Source organism: Eretmochelys imbricata, chromosome 8 (assembly GCF_965152235.1).
Source record: "Eretmochelys imbricata isolate rEreImb1 chromosome 8, rEreImb1.hap1, whole genome shotgun sequence".
NCBI lineage: Eukaryota > Metazoa > Chordata > Testudines > Cheloniidae > Eretmochelys > Eretmochelys imbricata.
In genome coordinates this window covers 64,387,207-64,405,964 of record NC_135579.1, presented here as the reverse complement: position 1 = coordinate 64,405,964, position 18,758 = coordinate 64,387,207, and the positions used below count along the sequence as shown (strand labels likewise).

Genomic DNA, 18,758 nt, shown 5'->3' with positions numbered 1-18,758 from the left:
ATTCATAACTACACTTCATAATTGTAGGACTTTGTCTGGAGCTTTCCTTCCTGCTGATTAATCTTTTTGTCCAGGTTTCTAAAATGGCACCGCTCACTGTCCTCTCAGTGTAGTAACTGAAAAATAAGATAGTGCTAATGGTCACACGGTAGCTTATTCATTTAAATATACATTTTAAATAATGGATAAAGATTGGTTCATTGAAAAATCAACTATCAGAATACTTCTAAAATCCCAGACAGTTTAGATTTTTACGTCTTCTTACCTCAAGACAATGTGGGCTTCCCCCACCTCCAACCCCCTCATTATTAACCATCTCACAATAAGTCTTTTTAAAGTACTGCAACATAAAGAATTTAATGTTGCACTTTCTGTTTCATGTCAGGCCTATGGCTGGGAGTTTTTATTTCCCCATTGCTGCTTTCCAGTAAATCATAAATGTCAAATTAGTCATTTGAAATTAATTCAAAAATATTGTTGATAATTTAAAAAAAACTTTTATAAAATAGTGTATAATGCTGAAGTTCTCTTGATTCTAGTGATCAGTTTAATGACTGTTTCATTACCAGGAGATTTTGTACAATAGAATGTGAATCTGCTTTTTACTCCAACAAATAGTAGTTTGTATGCTGGTCTACTAATTAGTACGGTTATTTCCTGTTTTGTTGATGAGGCTTAAATAAATGTCAAGGGTACAGCCATGAAGATCTTCCAATTAGGCCTTGCGTTTGTAAAACCCAGCCCCTTTGCTTTTGTGTGAAGATGACAGTTCCAACTGCAGCCTCAGCCTAACAGGGCTCCAGGGAAAGGATTCTTCTCTGGTTTTATTGAAAACAAGGCCAGTTTGGCCCAGTGAGAATACCAGCACTGGTCACAATGCAGAGCCATTTTTAACAATGAATATTTACTAATCTTTATCATTGCTCCTGTGGTTGTTTTAAAAAAAATTAGACTTTTAAAAAAATAATAAATCAGAATGAATTATGATATGTAAAATAGCCATTGAAGCTTAATCAGAGGATAAATAATTAAATCTGTTATCACAAACTATAGTGATTATATTGGTTTCCTTTCATTAGCATTTGGAAAATCTTTCCCAAAGAAAGCAAAACAAAACACAAAAAAACCCACAATTCAACTTAACGTAAGATAGTGTTAGAAGAATTGTTCTCTCTCTCTCTCTCTCTCTCTCTCTCTCTCTTTCTCATATATGTTTGAGCCCACTCTTGCTTAGGTTAGCTATTCTGGGCTTTTTGTGTGTGCGTGAGCTTAGCTGTATTGCAAGTCAACATTAACAGATGGATTGCCCTAAGCAAGGGAAAACCACAACAACAAAATCTAGTGAAAGTAGAGGATTGAAGCTTTTTATTGTTAAGCCTTATTAAAACCTTGGCATGTACACTGCTGTTAACTGTTTCATGCCTTAAACTAATAGCATTTCTCTGATATTTTCTATATTCTAAGTGGACAAGGTACCTGAGATAGTATGAGAAATTTCTAGTTAAATGTTTTGAACGACAAACTAAAGCAAAACATGAGATTGTTTCAGCCCATGTTTACATTATTGTGCCACATATTATTAGCAAATTACACTGTGTTGACTGTCTTTTTACTATTTACCAACATTTTTTGGTAATGCATGAATTAAACAACTGAGAACTCAGTTTTTCAGAATTCATTTTAATTCCTTTTCTTTACATGCATTGATGCAGTGCAGATTTCGGGTGGGGGGGAGTGTACACAGACCCAACTATTTTTCTACCATATTGCTTAAAATACAAACCCCCCCCCCCAAAAAAAAAAAAAAAAAAAAAAGGAGTTTCAATAAGAATAAAGGAGGAATACCAGGAAGATCTGTTTGTTTTCATGAATATGATCTATGTAGTTTTACCATATGTAACCATTATCCCAGGTGATTGGTGGCTTATTTAAAAGGGAACATTGCTGGGTTTAAATAGTCCTTATGTATTCAGTGGCTTATAAAACATGCTAGCAGGTTTGCAGAGTACTGTGTAATGGCTATGAGCTCACTTGATAATTAATAAGCTACCAATGCACCCTTGTCTCAAAGGAAATAGACGTAAGACTTATAGGCATGCAGTAACTTGTAGCCATAATAAAAAATAGGGAATTTGGACTGTAAGTGTGGATTTACTGGGAATCCCAATGTGTCCCTGCTACTTTACTACATATATATCGAAGCAACCAGGTGAACTACTTGTCACAACTGTGCAGTATTTTAAATATAATGTTTTAAAAATCTCATTTATAATTGAAACTTCTTTATGTAACAAGTATAACTAAAACCAGTTGAGATTAAACCTTTTATCTTGCTTTCCCCAAACATAAGTGAATTGACCAAATAAAAGTATTTTCCTCTTTTCTTTTTAAAGCAGAACATAGAGGTGAATTTCAGATACGTAGTACAATATATCATAATAAATAGAACACACACAGTTCAAGTGAAAGAATGTGTACTTCAGCTCGTCCTCAACAGCTATAGCAAGTCTTGCTGGAGGAGGCAGTATTTGGCATCTTCAGGAGAATACCGAATGCCCCATACATTAATACCATCTCCAATGGCTAGCAAAAAAATGACATAAATATTAGCTGCAAAGAGCCTCCAGTGCCTGACTACCCTCCAAAACTGGCAAAAGGTGATTATGGCGGGTCATGGTGGGAATAGAAAGGAAATGGGAGAAGAGGAGACTGGAGCAAAATTGGGCCATTGGAGTGCTGCTGAATATAAATACTGCAAAAGAGTCCCACTATCAAACACGAATCAAACATCTTCATAATTTAAAAAATATAAAAGTTGTGGTTCTATGCTTTTTATTTTATTTGGATTCAGCTGAAATGTTTGGGATCACATTTGGGAAACAGAATAGCAGCTTCTGTCCACATGCCTCATATCTACTGAAAATCCTCCATGGAGCTTGTGTAGCTTTAATCCTCATTGAATAATTAAATTAATGTAGATAAAATATTACAATTGACAGATGTCATATACAGTAACAATTAACAGTTTTGAATTCATAATTTAAGAGTGTGCTTCATCTTTAGGGAAAATTTTCCTATAAAATATTTGTTCTGCAATAAAGTTTGGTCAATTAGTAAATGATGTATTTTGAACAAAAGAGGGCATAATTTGAAAATATTGTGGGCAATTTTAGTTTTTTTAATTTATGGGGAAGGTTTTTTGTCTTTGTATGTCAAGTAAATCTCTTCATTCTGCAAATTGTTCAGCTTTTCTTTTAATTAAAAATGAAAAACCTAGAGAGCAAAAAATTCAAATTATAGATTACGAGACTGCCCTCTGGTGGTCCTGATATCTTCCCATATACTACAAGCATATATGTAGCCAATCTCATATGGTGAATGCTTGCTCTTTACATCAAAAGATCTTTTAGAAACAAAACAGTAACCATTATCTCAATAGAATTCTTATCTAAAAGAGTATCCAGACTTATAGACATTTGTCATATCCATGTCCTTCAAACAGAACAATCTTTTGTAGATGTACTCTCTGAACAGTAACAATCTATAAGTTTCCTTATTTTACTTAAAATATTTCTGGCGTAACCATACTATTGAATTAATTATGAAAAATATTGAAGGGGGACTACCTCATTTCAGTGATTTATTTAGCAAATTAATGTATTTAAAACAAAAAAGAGACAATGCAGATATCATAAAGCTTTTTATTTTTATCTCTGATTGTTTCTCTTCTATTCTCAGCCCATTCATTTTTTCTTCCTGTTAAGGTCTTACCAAAACAGAAAGAATGCTTATGGTACTAGCTGCATTACTGGTGCAAGTTTCTCCTTTACTCAGTATTGACTTGTAGTCTTATGTTTCATTGTATTCCATCGAAGACATCTGCCCTTCTCTGGTTTTGCCTCCCCAGTGGAAAACCATACTTGAGAGCCATCTCTGTCAGTCATCAAGTTTCCAAACAAAAAAAAGGAGGGCCTGGAAGCTGGTCCAGAAGCTCTTGCTGGCCTTTGTGGCATTTAGATGAGTATTTGGCCTTTTCATGGCAAAGGCACCAACACATACTGCATCAGCTTTATCCAAATGAGAAACCTAGAAAGTGAAAGCTTGGCAGGTGGATTCTTTTGACATATGCAATCTATTTTAGTTCTGGAACTAATGAATGAAAAGGCAGTTCAGCTGTGAGTCTGTCACAAAAACAACCTTAGTGTTGCACAAACAAAGGATTCTTTTAAGGGTCTAAAAGAGAAACACTGTTGTGCTGAGTATGCTGTAGAGAATCAGAAGAAGCTCTTTAATATTTGATAATTAACTGAAGTAACTAGGGGTAGACTACTAATCAAGATAAATTACATTGATATTTATATCTTACTTTTATTTGCCATGCAGCCCTCTTCTCCCATCCTACCTAAGAACAGCAGTTACAGATAGTGTTATGGCTCCACCTAGCAGAAGGAAGGAGTCAAAAGTTCCGTCAGTTCAAGACACCAATCCATCTGCTTCCTTTCCAACTTAATTTTGCCTCCTGACCTTGAAGCACGGAGAGAGCAGCCTTAAGGCTCCAGCTTCAGCTCTCATTCTGTCTATTCTCTAACCTCCTGTACGTTAGAGGGAAGCAATGAAAAAAAGAAGTGATTCAGTTATAGGACAATGAATATGGCTGATGGAAAAAGCCGGGAGAAGAAGAGCAACAGGAAAAATCCTTTCCAGAAGAGACCTTACAGCTAGTAGAGTTGGCTGCTGGAAGGGATAAATGTACATGGAACTAGCAGGAAGATTTCCTCCTCATGATTAAATCTTCTGCTCATGGACTCTGAACTGAGATGATGTTGGAATCACCCCTAAGGCTCAACTTCATTGCCCCGCAACACAGATTTGCTTCTTAGATTGCACAGTCAGCCTGAGAATTCCTCACCTGGATAGGCTCTAACAGAGCCTGTAGGTCTGTGTGACAGAGTTGCAGCTGATGCAATGTTGTCAACTCTCCTGGTTTTATTGTGAGTCTTATTTGAATCTGTTCCTAAAGCTCCAGCTCCTGGAATCCTGTGATTAATGTGAAAATCTCAGTTTTCATTTTTAAAAAAGTTTATAGTCCTCATGGTTGTATAGAAAAGCTTGAAAACATGAACCCTCTGCAGGTTTCAAAAATCAGAAGGGAAATAAAAAGAACTCAACATTTATTATTTGTGGGGGGGAAACAACCTTAATGGTTTTTAAGCCAATTGCAAACATTGGGCTCCAAAAATCATGACTTTTGTATGTTTGGGATCGGTAATATTAATGCCAAAACTACCAGCATATGAGCCCTCTTTGTTTTCAGAGCCTCCATGCTTCCCAATTTGGGCTTATGTATACTGGATGAAATCTGTTCCCACCATCAGGGTGTTGCCCAGCTTCTCATGGCAATGATCCTTCTGGAAGAGTTATTCCCACTCCTGGGGTTGATGTCCTTCTTCTCCTCATGGAGGGAGCTTGAAGCTGATAGGCTATCTTCCTCCTCCCACATTCTAGCTAGCAGAGGCAACAGGGTCCCTTTGGCTCTGGGGTTCTGAATGTATAATGCTTTTCTGGGAATCATTACAACATCCCTGCAATCTCTTTTACTCCAAATTGCTCATATGTACCCTTAACCTTAGCTCTATTTTCACATAGGTTTTGGTTTGGTAATTTCCCCTTTAGCAATAATTTTGTATATGAACTATTAACAGAAATCCCAAAGAGAATGTTATCATGTGATATTTCTAATGATTTGAAGGTACGGTGTATCAACTTGAAATTCATTTTTCTTTACTTTAACATTTTAGGATCAGATTAACTGATATGTTCTGGCTGCTTCAGCCTACTTAGCAGCAGTGCAAAGCAACCCGAGTGTTCTGGCCATGTAAACTGTGTTTACAGCTGTTTTGTATCATCAGAGTAGCACAAAACAGCCAGATTGTATATCCCAGGTTCCCCAATCTCCTGACCTCCGCATCTCCAAATTTCGTCTTCCTCCCCGTGTTTCCCTACACACATACCAGTGTCACTCTCCTGTCGCCCGCATTCCCTGGCGCACACACATCCTTCACTCTATTTAATTCCTTGCTCTACTTGGTGAGTAGTTTACCTTTTAGGGAAGGACATCATCACAGAGAACTAGTTTAGCATGAGCCACTATTAACTATAACAGTAATCATCCCTGGGAAAGGAACCTGTGTCCTCATGTTTTTCAGAAGGTTTGTTAATATCTGGGCTACAGCTCCCAGACTAGTATTGTTTTAATTCTGTCTGATTTCAAGAAAGATCTGTAAGACCTTTACATCTGCTTTAAATTGATTCTCTCCAGGTCCATTCTTCAGCCTTCTGAACTATTCATAGTCCCATTAAAAGTAGAGAAATTGATTCTCATCGTTATGCCCCAAAGCTTCTTTATTCCCTTTCTTCACAGAAACCTAAATACCAGCAAGTAGTTTTCAAATTTCCCGTGGTTCATGGAACCACATTCAAACTTTGAGAGACATATCCCTGAAATTATAAGTACGGTTCTCTTAAGGTAGCATTTCAGTTGCTGTCAAGATATCCCACAGAGAGGGGGGAATTAAACTTACTGATTATTTCTCCTTCGGTGGTTTGCGTCTTTCAAAACCAGACAGTTCACTGACTTTCCCACTGAGTTTGTTCTGGGGATTAATTCAGAGTTGTATGTTAACGAGCCTATTGGTTTACTTAGGTTGTGCCCTTATCTGTATTTGCTGCTGCAGAGAAAGTGTCTTTTCCCACAGCTTTGAAGTCATTTTCTATCTTGCACTCATAGTTTTAGAAGTTTCCTGTTTGTGATGGTTATAACAAGTGGCAAAAGGTACCACAACTACAGTGTTTTGGCTGATTAAAGACTATATCCTATTAATTTATGTCCAGAGCAAACAGCCAAATGCCATTTTGTACGAAGCCTGGACTGTTCCAGACTCTCAGAGCAGAAGTACACGATACTGAAATTTGTGAAGTGGCCATTTGTTCATCTCCTCCCATCTGCATCTGCCATTTCCAGTTGGATCAGTCCTTGCCTACTGAAATGTATTAGCTATTAGGTGCTCTGAACACTATTGTCAAGTAAGCATAACTCCTTTGGCTCACTTCTTATGATATCATTTGCCTGTAATTGTGGTTGCTTGGTATAATGGGGAAGAGGAACACTGAACGAAGGAAAATTTACTCAACTGTAATCCTATTCGTCATAGTCCTCTCTTTTCCTCCCATTTCCTGCATCATTCTAGTCTGCTGTTGAGGAGTGTAACTAAAAGTATTTTTCCTATGATCTCATTGTCCTTTACTATAGCCTGGAAGTCTCTAACTGGAAAGGAGTGGGTAGCTTAGTGCTTACATAGTACCCTGAACTAACTGATTTTTTTGCCTCCTTCATTCTGTCTGTAATTCTTGCTATTGGATAGGATGGGAGAAGGAGGAGACTCAGAGAAATAGAATTTCTGATGACTGAGTTTTCCTTAGCTAGTTTTCTCATATTAAATGAGTAACTTTCATACCATAAACCAGCAGGAAATTTACTTCACATATTTTATTTTAAACACAGTTGAAAACTTTAAATGCTGATGTATTGAATAGTTAGTCAATGTGAAACTATATATGAGCTGCCATTTTTCAAAGGTTTATTTGTTTCTCACGTTGAGGACAATTAATGGCAGTAGCCTTATCAAACTTCCTGTGTTTGTACTGATTAATAAGGGCTCATTACCTGAAAGTTATGATCCTGAAAGTTGAAATATTAAATTAAAAAGCTGACATTTCAAACATTGGCTTTCATGCCCAATCAAAAATGTAACAATTTAACTTTTAAATCCTTTAGTATTTATGTATTTCTCCTACATTTTTGAGATTTTTGGGCCATCATAGCAAGTTTATGAAACCACTGCCATATGTAAGAGAACCTTTTTCCTTTTGTAACTTTCCTCATTTTATTTGGTTCTGTCCATATTTATAGTTTCTGCTATAATCTTCGCTTTATTCACAGTTGCCAGCATCCACCTCAGTCCTCTAGATAGCAAACCTTGTAAAGATGGAGGTTTTCCAAAGAAGCAGAAACCAGAAAAGACAGAGTTGTGAAAATTATGGCTAAACAGTCATAACTTTATTAAAATAACATACATTATTGATGAAAGGAAACATGTCTTGACAGTAGGGAAGAAGCAACAACATCACAGATATGTCACCAGCCCACCAATTCCAGTGCTCCATAGAGGCTCCAGGATGGGTGAATGGCTCAAGCTATAGTGGCATCAGCTGGCACCATGATGCCATCTGGGAGTTGGAGATGGGTCTCTGAACTCATCCCCATGCTGGCTACAATTAGACCTTCCCCATAGCTCCTGTACAGGCCAGTTAAGCTTGATGGGTGGTTCAGTGAAATGGCTTATGGAGTCCACCAAGGAATCATTTCTTAAATTGTTTCTTTGTGGAACTTACACTATATTTCACAGAGAGGAAGGAAAAGATAACATAGCTAATAATCTGTGTGAGCCAGAAGAGGTGGGGATATCTATCAGAGAAACCTTCACTTTACTCTTATAAGTAAGTTAAGAAAAATGTAGAATTCATGAAACGTGTTTGTGTGTGTGTGTATATATATATATTTTATGAATATTTTATTATTAAATTTATTATATAAACAGTACCAACTGGAAGAAGCCATATGAGTTTAGTAATTGTGGGAAGTTTTACTTTATAAAGCAAATTATGACAGCAGTTTATTAAGTCTTTATAAAGTTTTGGTGCAGCAAGAAAGGAGGGTTACGATCTTGTTTTTTGTGGTAATGAATTTAAGAGGTCTGTTTATTAGAACTCGGATCAGGAAGGAAACAAAAGTCTGTCCCTTTTTTTATGAAATGGTATAAAAAGTGTGCACACTTCAAAATGCAGAAAAGACAGAAATTAAAAGCTTAAATAACTCCAAACAGCAGGGTTCATCAGTAATGGAAGGTTTTCTTAAATGTCTTTGACAGCTTTTGCAGGTGCACATACTATGTCACTTCATCTAGTGGAGCTTTGAAAAAGATTTATGGCTCTCCATTTAGAATTTATTAAGAGGGTTTTTTTCTTTTTTGCAAAGCAGTCTGGACATACTCCTCCCTCCTCGTCATTTTTATTGCAACTCTGAGAGGAAAATCATCTATTCAAAAAAACATATGTTGCATTTTGTCTCAGTGGCTATTTCATGGTGCCTTAAATGATTGTGAATGTGCTTGTTTAGTCCTGGCAATGTGCCTATAGTATATTTCTTTCTTTTAAAATTTTTAATCAGGATTTTAAATATTGTTTATGTACATCTCATTGTATTTGTGTTAGCATTCACCAATTGGATGTAAAAAAAAAATTTTCCTCCTATAATACCACACCCATAAAAATTCAAAAATCCATCTCCAAAGAGAGAGTGAAAGTCAAGGGGAAAGGCAGAAATGTCTCTCTTATTTTTATTTACTTCATCGGCATATGTTGTGTCATACTCATGTACTATTCTATTGCTGCTGTTATCCACTAATGTGCAGAGTAATGGCAAACTGTAATACTTTCAGAAGAGCTCTCAAAAGAGCCCAGGCAAGGGTAATTGTTAAGCCCTGTGGCATTTACCAGTTGTAATCAGTTTGTTCAGTTCCTATTTCCCAAAGAGACACCTTTTTTTTTTTTTTTTAACCTGATGCATTCACTGTTTGCAACTATTTTTACTGTTTGTTTCTAGGAGCCAGTCCGTGTAATCCCATGGCAGTTTATTCTGTTGATAGAATTAATGCTTCCGTATAAAAAGCCTGTTGCAGTCGCTCTTTTTAATTTGTATTTTTGGTGAGCTAGAGCATCTAAATTTTTTTAAAAATGGAATGAATTCTTCATTTTGAAATAGCCCTTCTTCTCTTGAAGACTTCTTGTTTCATCACTGGGGTGATTTATGGTTGCAACAACTAAATCTGATGTGTCTACAGGACTGGGCTCTGCAGAGCCACTTGCAGGACAGGGGCCTTTATTTGTATTAAATGAGAAATTTATCCGGAATCGACACATCAGTGGGAATCTCCATTGAGAATTAGTTCATTCCCTATGGAATGAAAGTATTTTAATGGCCCCAACACAGATAAATGCTTAGACAACTGAGTGTCACTGCTGCTAAACATAAAGAGGATATGTTTCAAAAGATACTTTCAGTAGCATTAGTCACTGACGAGTCAGCTGTCCACTATTTCATTAGATATTGACTGCACAGAACTCTGTTCCACGCTCAAATATTGGTTTCGTTGTAAAGTTTAGTCTGGGTTCTTTGCCTGATTTCACCCATAAAATAGAAAACTCAGTAATAAGTAATACCTCCTCAGAAAAGGTATATTAGAAATAGAAGAAGGCCAGAAAATAACTGTTGGGGATGTTGAAATGCCTACAGTTATCCTTGGGGACCCAGCCTACCCCTTAATGCCCTGGCTCATGAAGCCATACACAGGCACCCTGGACAATAGTAAGGAGCTGTTCAACTATAGGCTGAGCAAGTGCAGAATGGTGGTAGAGTGTGTATTTGGACGTTTAAAGGGTTGCTGGCACAGTTTACTGACTCGCTCAGACCTCAGCAAAACCAATATTCCCATTGTTATTGCTGCTTGCTCTGTGCTCCACAATCTCTGTGAGAGTAAGGGGGAGATGTTTATGGCGGGGTGGGAGGTTGAGGCAAATCGCCTGGCTGCGGAATACGCGCAGCCAGACACCAGAGCGGTTAGAAGAGCACAGCAGGAAGCGCTGCGCATCAGAGAAGCTTTGAAAACCAGTTTCATGACTGACCAGGGTACTGTGTGACACTTCTGTTTGTTTCTCCTTGATGAAAACCCGCCCCCTTGGTTGCTTCTAAATTCCCTGTAAGCCACCCGCCCTCCCCTCTTCGATCACAGCTTGCTTGCAAAGGAAATAGTCACTATCATTTAAAAAACATGTATTCTTTATTAATTGATTACAAAATAGGGAGATAACTCACAAGGTAGCCCAGGTGGGGTGTGGAGGAGGGTCGGAGGGAAGGAAAAGGCCACTTTAAAACTTCTTGAATGCCAGCCTTCTGTTGCTTGGGCTGTCCACTGGGGTGGAGTGGTTGGGTGCCCGGAGCCTTCCCCCCCAGACCCCTCCCCCCCGTTCTTGGGCGTCTGGGTGAGGAGGCTATGGATCTTGGGGAGGAGGGAGGGCCGTTAAACAGGGGCTGCAGCAGCAGTCTCTGATCCTGCTGCCGTTCATGAACCTCCACCAGACGCCAGAGCATGTCCATTTGATCCCGCAGTAGCCCCAGCATTGCCTCATGCCTCCTCTGATCTTCCTGCCGCCACCTCTCCTCACGTTCATCGGCCACTTTCCTGTACTCTGCTACTGTGTCCCTCCACGCATTCTGCTGAGCTCTGTCAGTGCCGGACGATTGCATGAGCTCAGAGAACATTTCATCGCGCGTGCTGTTTTTTCGCTGCCTTATCTGAGATAGCCTTTGGGACAGAGGAGGGAGGCTTGAAACATCTGCAGCTGCTGGAGGGAAAAAAGGGAGTGAAGTATTTTGACAGATACATTTTACAGAGCAATGGCTATACTCTTTCATGGTGAACAACACTATTCACATTACATAGCACATGTGATTTCGGTACAAGGTCGCATTTTGCATCTTATATTGAGTGCCTGTGGCTTTGCTATTAGAGATCACACACTCAGTGCCGGGCAACAGAATTCAGCTTGCAGGCAGCCATGGTAAGCGATAGTCTTTTGGCTTCTGCAACCTTCATAACAGCAGCGCCCTCCTCTCCAATACCAAGCAAAGCCCGTTGAGTTGGCCATTTAGTGCTGCAGTTTTCGTGTTAACGTGCAGCAGCAGAAACCAAACTAACCCCCCCGCCCATCCAATTCTCTGGGATGATCACTTTACCCCACTGCGTGGCTGGTATCAGGGAAGATCCCTGCTAGCCAAACACAAACAGCTCAGCGTCAATGGCGTGGCTAACTGCGGGGAGGATTTCTTTTCAGCCACAGGCCAACAGCCCAGTAGGAACGGCCACCTCTGAATGTCCCCTTAATTAAATTCCCCTATTTCAACCAGGGTACCGTGAACGATATCACTCTCTTGAGGATAACAGAGAGAGATAAAGAACGGATGTTACTTGAATGCCAGCTAACACCGGGACCGTACGCTGCCAGCCTTTGTCACGCAATGATACCAAATTACTTGCTACTAGCAAAGCGTGATAAAGTGTCCTACCATGGAGGATGGAATAAGGCCGCTCTCCCCAGAAACCTTCTGCAAAGGCTTTTAGAGTACCTCCAAGAGAGCTTCATGGAGATGTCCCTGGAGGATTTCCACTCCCAGACACGTTAACAGACTTTTCCAGTAGCTTTACTGGCCACGAATGCATCCCAAGTCCTCAGGGCTACTTAATCATTAAAAAACGCTTGCTTTTATAACATATATTATCTTTAAAAAGGTACACTCACCAGAGGTTCCTTCCCTGGCTTTGTTGGGTTGGGAGGGTATTTCAGTCAGGGTGATAAAAAGATCCTGGCTGTCGGGGAGAATGGTGTGCTGTGTGCTGTCCTCAAGCTCATCCTCTTCCTCCTCATCTTTCCCGTCTGCAAAATTCTCAGGCATGGGGGAGAGTACACCATCATCGGAGTCCATGGACAGGAGTGGGGTAGTGGTGGAGGCCCCCCCCTAGAATTGCATGCAGCTCAGCATAGAAGCAGCATGTCTGGGGCTCTGTCCCGGAGCGTCCGTTTGATTCTTTGGTTTTCTGGTATGCTTGTGTGAGCTCCTTAAGTTTCACGCGGCACTGTGTTGCATCCCTGCTGTAGCCTCTGTCCCTCCTGGCCTCAGAGATTTTTTGAAATGTTTTGGCATTTTGTCTTTTGGAACAGAGTTCTGATAGCACAGATTCCTCTCCCCATACAGTGATCAGATCCAGTACCTCTCATTAGGTCCATGTTGGAGCTCTTTTTCGATTCTGGGACTGCATGGTCACCTGTGCTGATGAGCTCGCCTGGCCAAACAGGAAATGAGATTCAAAAGTTCCTGGATCTTTTCCTGTACACCTGGCCAGTGCATCCGAGTTCAGAGCGCTGTCCAGAGCGGTCACAATGGTGCGCTGTGGGATAGCTCCCAGAGGTCAATACCTTCTAATTGCATCCACACTAACCCTAATTCGAAACGGTGATGTAGATTTCAGCGCTAATCCCCTCGTTGTGGAGGAGTACAGAAATCCGTTTTAAGAGCCCTTTATGTCGAAAAAAATGGCTTTGTTATGTGGACGGGTGCAGGGTTAATTCGATTTAACGCTGCTAAATCTGACACAAACTCATAGTGTAGACTAGCCCTTAGACATTCCCTGAACCATCTGCCATAATGATGTATGGATTTCTGGAAGTAGCACTTCTCTATAGTAGTGTATAGTTGGTTTATTTTGGTTTTGTTTTTTTTAAGTTAGCTAACATAGGTACTTTGGCTTTGCATACATTTCACAATGGTCAGTTTTCCGATATGTGAAGATCTTTTCTGTGGCTCTTCTGCATAGGTTAATTGTCACATAAATATTAAAGCTGCATAGAATTTTGAGGCAGGTTTCTGCCCTTTCGATTATACAAACCACCAAAATTTCTGTCCCATAGTTTTTATTAAGGTAATTGAGACATTTGTTCAAGTAGAGTAAAACACTTCAACAGAATACTGCATTCTACATGGTAAAGAAGATACATAAAGAGCCTCATGCTTTGTTTAATAGTCGCTATTCCCAGAAATGACTTATTCTCATACACAGTTGGCCACTTAAACTTGAGAACTTCACACAAATACATGTCTGGAGACTTTGAACCACAGTTCTTTGTCCAAGATGCTTGCAAGAAAAAATAGCCCGTGCTCTCCAATGCAGTTTCTTCATCTTCAATGGTCAGTCTTCAACTGGTGTTAAGGGTTTACATGAATTATTCGGCTATCTATGTCCATAAAGAAAAATGTACTGTGTTGTTTGCTCTTTTATCGGTGATGTTTGAGTTCTTTTGGTCCTCCTGTGAGAATCCCTAAAGGACCTCTCTTATCAATACATAATGCTGCCCATCAAGGGCACAATTCCTGTAGGTGCTCAGAGCCTCTGCTCTCATTGAAATAAATGAATAGAGTGTGGTCTGACCCCAAATGAACAGTGATCAGAAGGCAAGAAAATAAAGAAAGATCACAGTGTTGATTTTTCCTCTCCAGACGCGTTTCAACCAACACCTCGCCAATGTCAGCAATCATGATTCTGCCCTGGATGATGACGATGATGATGAAATGGACAGAACAAGCAAGTAAGCAACCTCTGTGTGTGTGTGTGTGAGAGAGAGAGAGAGAGAGAGAGAGAGAATATATGTATGTCAGTCTGTCCCACAAATGGATTTTTAAACCAGTTGAGTTCATGTGAGTGAATATTTTGCCAGTGTGACTCCTGACCTAAAAATTGCTACATGTTCTAGTATCTAATATGGAAATAAAATCCTACTTTTAGTAGCAGAGAAACAAGGGCAGCATATTATTATTATTATTTATTATTATTATTTATTATTATTTTATTTATTTGTATTATTATAGCACCAATGAGCCCTAGTCATGGACTAGGACCCCTTTGTGCTTGGCACCGTACACTCAACAAAAAGATGGTCCCTCTCCCAAAGAGCTTATATATACATGCAAGACGAGACAACAGACTGATACAAACAAGTAGATGAGGTAGGAGGCAAGGAAACAAGGAGACAATATTGGTCAGCATGAAAGTCAGTGATCTCAGTGCACAACCAGCCTAACCATTGTCAAGTCTTTTTAAGGCATCACAGCAATGGAGAGCTTTTAGGAGGGTTTTGAAGAAGAATAATGAGGTAGTTTTGTGGATCTTTATACACAAATGTAAGGCATATGGGGAATGAACATTCTCATAAGCAGACTAGGGAAATGTGGTCTTCATGAAATTACTATAAGGGGAGGTCACAACTGATTGAAAGACTTTACTCAATATGTAGTTATCAGTGGTTCACTGTCAAACTGATGGGATGTATCTGGCGGGGTCCAGCAGGAGTCTGTCGTGGATCCAGTACTATTCAATATTTTCATAAATGATGGATAATGGAGTGGAGAGTATTCTTATAACATTTGCGGTTGACACCAAGCTGGAGGGTTGCAAGCACTTTGGAGGACAGAATTAGAATTCAAAAGAACCTGGATAAATTGGAGAATTGATCTGAACTCAAATAAGATGAAAGTCAATAAAGACAACTGCAAAGTACTACACATAGGAAGGAAAAATCAAGTGCACATCTACAAAATGAGAATAATTGGCTAGGCTATAGTACTGCTGAGAAGGATCTGGGAATTATAGTGGATCATGAATTGAATGAGTCAGCAATGTGATTCTATTGCAAAAAAGGCTAATAATATTCTGGGGTGTATTAACAGAAGTGTTGTATGTAAGACCTGGGAGGTAGTTGTTCTGCTCTAGTTTCCACTGGTGAGGCCCCAGGAGCTGAAGTACTGTGTCCAATTCTGGGCACCACATTTTAAGCAAGGCAAATTGGACAGAGTCCAGAAGAGAGCTACAAAAATGATAAAAGTTTAGAAAACCTGATCTATGAGGAAAGGTTAAAAAAACTGGGTATGTTTAGTCTTGAAAAAAGAAGACTGAGGGGGGACCTGATAAATGTCTCCAAATATGCTAAGTACTGTTATAAAGAGGATGGTGATTGATTGTTCTCCATGTCCATTGAAGTAGGACAAGAAGTAATTGGCTTAATCTGCAGCAACAGAAATGTAGGTTATATATGAGGAAAAACTTTCTAATCATAAGGACGGTTAAGCCCTGGAACAGGCTTCCAAGGGAGGTTGTGGAATCCCATTACTGGAAGCTTTTAAGAACAGGTTAGACAAACACCTGTCAGGGGTGATCTCGCTTCAAGGTCCCTTGCCTCCCTGCATTTCTATGTTTATAAGGGCTTTTTCCAAGCAGGAGGAACATCATGGGAGAAAGCATCAAGGTATTTGTTTGGAAAAATGATGAGTGGGCAATGAAGGCTGGCATCATGGGCTAACCGGAGACATGAGTCAACATCTCAATAGTGAATGAAAGATGATAAATAGGATGGGGATACATCATGAAGGGTCATGGAAGTGAAATCAGGCAGCATATGTTTGATGTGAGGGCACTGAAACTTGTGCCTAAGGGGTCAGGTGGGACATCAACATCAAAGTTGAAGTCACCGAGGATAAATTTGGGAGATTGTGAGGAGAATAGAGAGAGAGTCAGGAGACAAAATCAGAGAGGAAGGCTGATGAGGAGGAGTTGGGTGGATGATAGATGAGAGCAACAAAGGGAGTTGGGGAGAGGAGGGAAAGGTTGCATGCAGTGCTGTCCAGAAGGGAAGGAGGAGGGTAAAGGAAGTGTCAGGAACAGGAGAGGAGAATCTCAACACCCCTACCACGATCCAAAGCAGGGAGTTTGTGAGGAGGAGAGGCCTCCATAAGAGAGGAGAGCTGCAAAGACAAAGTGAGAGGAAGGGATCCAGATCCCTCTGAGAGTCAGGGGCTGGAGGTAGCCAGCTATGAAGAAGTTGTGATCTTTTTAGAGATGGAGTAAGCATTCCAGAGTTGGTAAGAGAAAAGGAGAAACAAAGGAATGGGGAATGAGTATGAGTGTAGAAATGGTGGTGGTGATGAGGGTGGGAGGTGGAGAGGGTGGGAGGGCTAGGACTGGGGTAAATGTGGGACCTAAATTAAGAGGAAAGTAGATGTGGGACCTATATTTGTGCTGCTGGGAGTCGCTGACTTTCATTCTCTCCTTCCAGCCGCTTGGCTACAGTTATTGCATCCTGCTGTACTTCTTAACCAGAATGGTAATAAGCATTGAGACTGAAGTTACAGCCGGTGCTGATCTCCTTTACTTTGATGAATAGAAAAAATATCTACATGCTACCAGTAGCAACATGATTTTTCTCCTTATTTATTAATGGTGTCTGTGTTATCATTTTCCAGTCAAATACTGTTAATATGTAGACCATATTCGAAAAGGCTGTTTGTACTCTGTGAACTTTATTTTCGTAATGCTACACATAAAATAAATCCATCACTACTTAATGCTGGCTTTACAAGACCTGGCCTCCTTTTTTGTTTCTGTATGTTACTGGGGCATGTAGATACCTACTCCCTGATTGCACCTGCATCTGTCTGCATGTTCTTATTTGCAGGTGAAATTGTTGGAACAAACGCCAGGTTAAGTCCACTTTCAAATTCAAATGGCCTCTGAATAAGCTATCCTTATTTACTTACAGAAGTGGCCATTCTGACATCATAAAATATTTTACGTTTTTAGCTGATGGAAAGTTTATTGTTTTTAGGTTATCATCTGAAGACAGCGAGGAAGCTTCCGCTTATTTTTATGATAGTGACGATTCTGGTGAAACAGGAGTAATGTCTTATCACACAGGAGAAATGGACTTGCTGGGAGAGATTTTGGACACGCTGAGCACACACAGTTCAGATCAAGGAAAGCTCTCAGGAGCAAAGAGCCTGGATTTCTTTAGATCAACGGATGATATTGATTATAAGGCTATGGTTAGTCATCTTTTTCATGTGTAAAACAACCTCATTAATTTAGAATAGAAGCTGGCACTCGCTGGTGGAAACTGCATGTATGGCCCAGTATATGGAAGAATGGTTCATATGTCACAACTGTGCCTTGCTGCTGCTCCAAAAACCAGAAGCATGTTTTTCTAACAAACTCATGCTGCTAGCCACAGTATGAATGCTCCTCAGCTGAGGATTTGGGTATACTCCTTTCCAGTTTATCAGTGGTGTGCCATTAGATGCGGTAACCACATCTAGGGCTTGTTGGGAATCCTACCCTGCTGCTGCACGGGGGTCTTATGTTCTCTCCCTCTATCCCCTGGGCAGGAATTGGTCTCAGTTATCGTTCTAGAGGCTGTTGATAATAATTTGGACTCCCCAATTGAAAATAGGGGTAAGTATATCACTCTGGGGAAGTTTCCCAGCTTGTTTAAGTCATGGGATCCAAGGAGTCATTGCTTTACAAACGATTTCATTTTCAGTTTAGCAGTCTAAGGCTCCACCCTACAAATGGGTCTGCCCACTCAAGGCTTCTAATTCACGGTCCCATTGGACCCAGGGCACAGATTCTTTTGCAGGATCAGAGCTTTTGCTTGAATCTTTAAAATCTTCATTAGATCAGCTCCCTGGTGTTGGTGACCACTGTCAAAAGACTTTTGTATCTCTAAGTTTCAACTTCTGTGTTTGGTGCTTAAGATTTGCTGTTGTCAAAAGCACTCCCATATTAGCGATCCTTTGCTGGAACAATTAACTCTGATGCTAATCCAGATCAACATTGATATTATAAGCACAATACAAGGATTGAATTAATAAAATATCCATTTTGTTTGTGAACTAAAAGATTAATAATAAATGTGTGTGGAACTGATTACTGAAACGAAGAATAGAAATCCCAGTGATTATGGGTGAGACAAGGTGGGTGAGGTGATATCTTTTATTGGATCAGCTTCTGCTGGTGAAAGAGACAAGCTTTTGAGCTTACACAGAGCTCTTCTTCAGATCCGAGAAATGTACTCAGACTGTCACAGCTAAATACAAGGTGGAAGTAGATATACCGTGGGAAAATCTGCTTCAGTACAGGGCAGAGAACCTCTGACCACACACCTCTAGTTGTCACCTACCACTTTACACTGAAACCCACGTG

At 39.8% G+C, this 18,758-nt stretch overlaps 1 protein-coding gene across 3 annotated transcripts in view; it reads left to right on the top strand.

Moving 5' to 3' along the window:
• Positions 1 to 18,758, top strand: part of DENND1B (DENN domain containing 1B) — a 243,551-nt gene that overhangs the window by 215,351 nt on the left and 9,442 nt on the right. For 2 of the 3 annotated variants that reach the window (XM_077823786.1, XM_077823787.1), the window contains 2 exons: positions 14,228 to 14,316; positions 17,386 to 17,602. In XM_077823786.1, coding sequence (XP_077679912.1) covers positions 14,228 to 14,316; positions 17,386 to 17,602 — 306 coding nt within the window. Of the gene's footprint in view, positions 1 to 14,227; positions 14,317 to 17,385; positions 18,009 to 18,758 lie in introns of all 3 variants that reach the window. The other variant, XR_013346830.1, reaches the window with a different exon arrangement.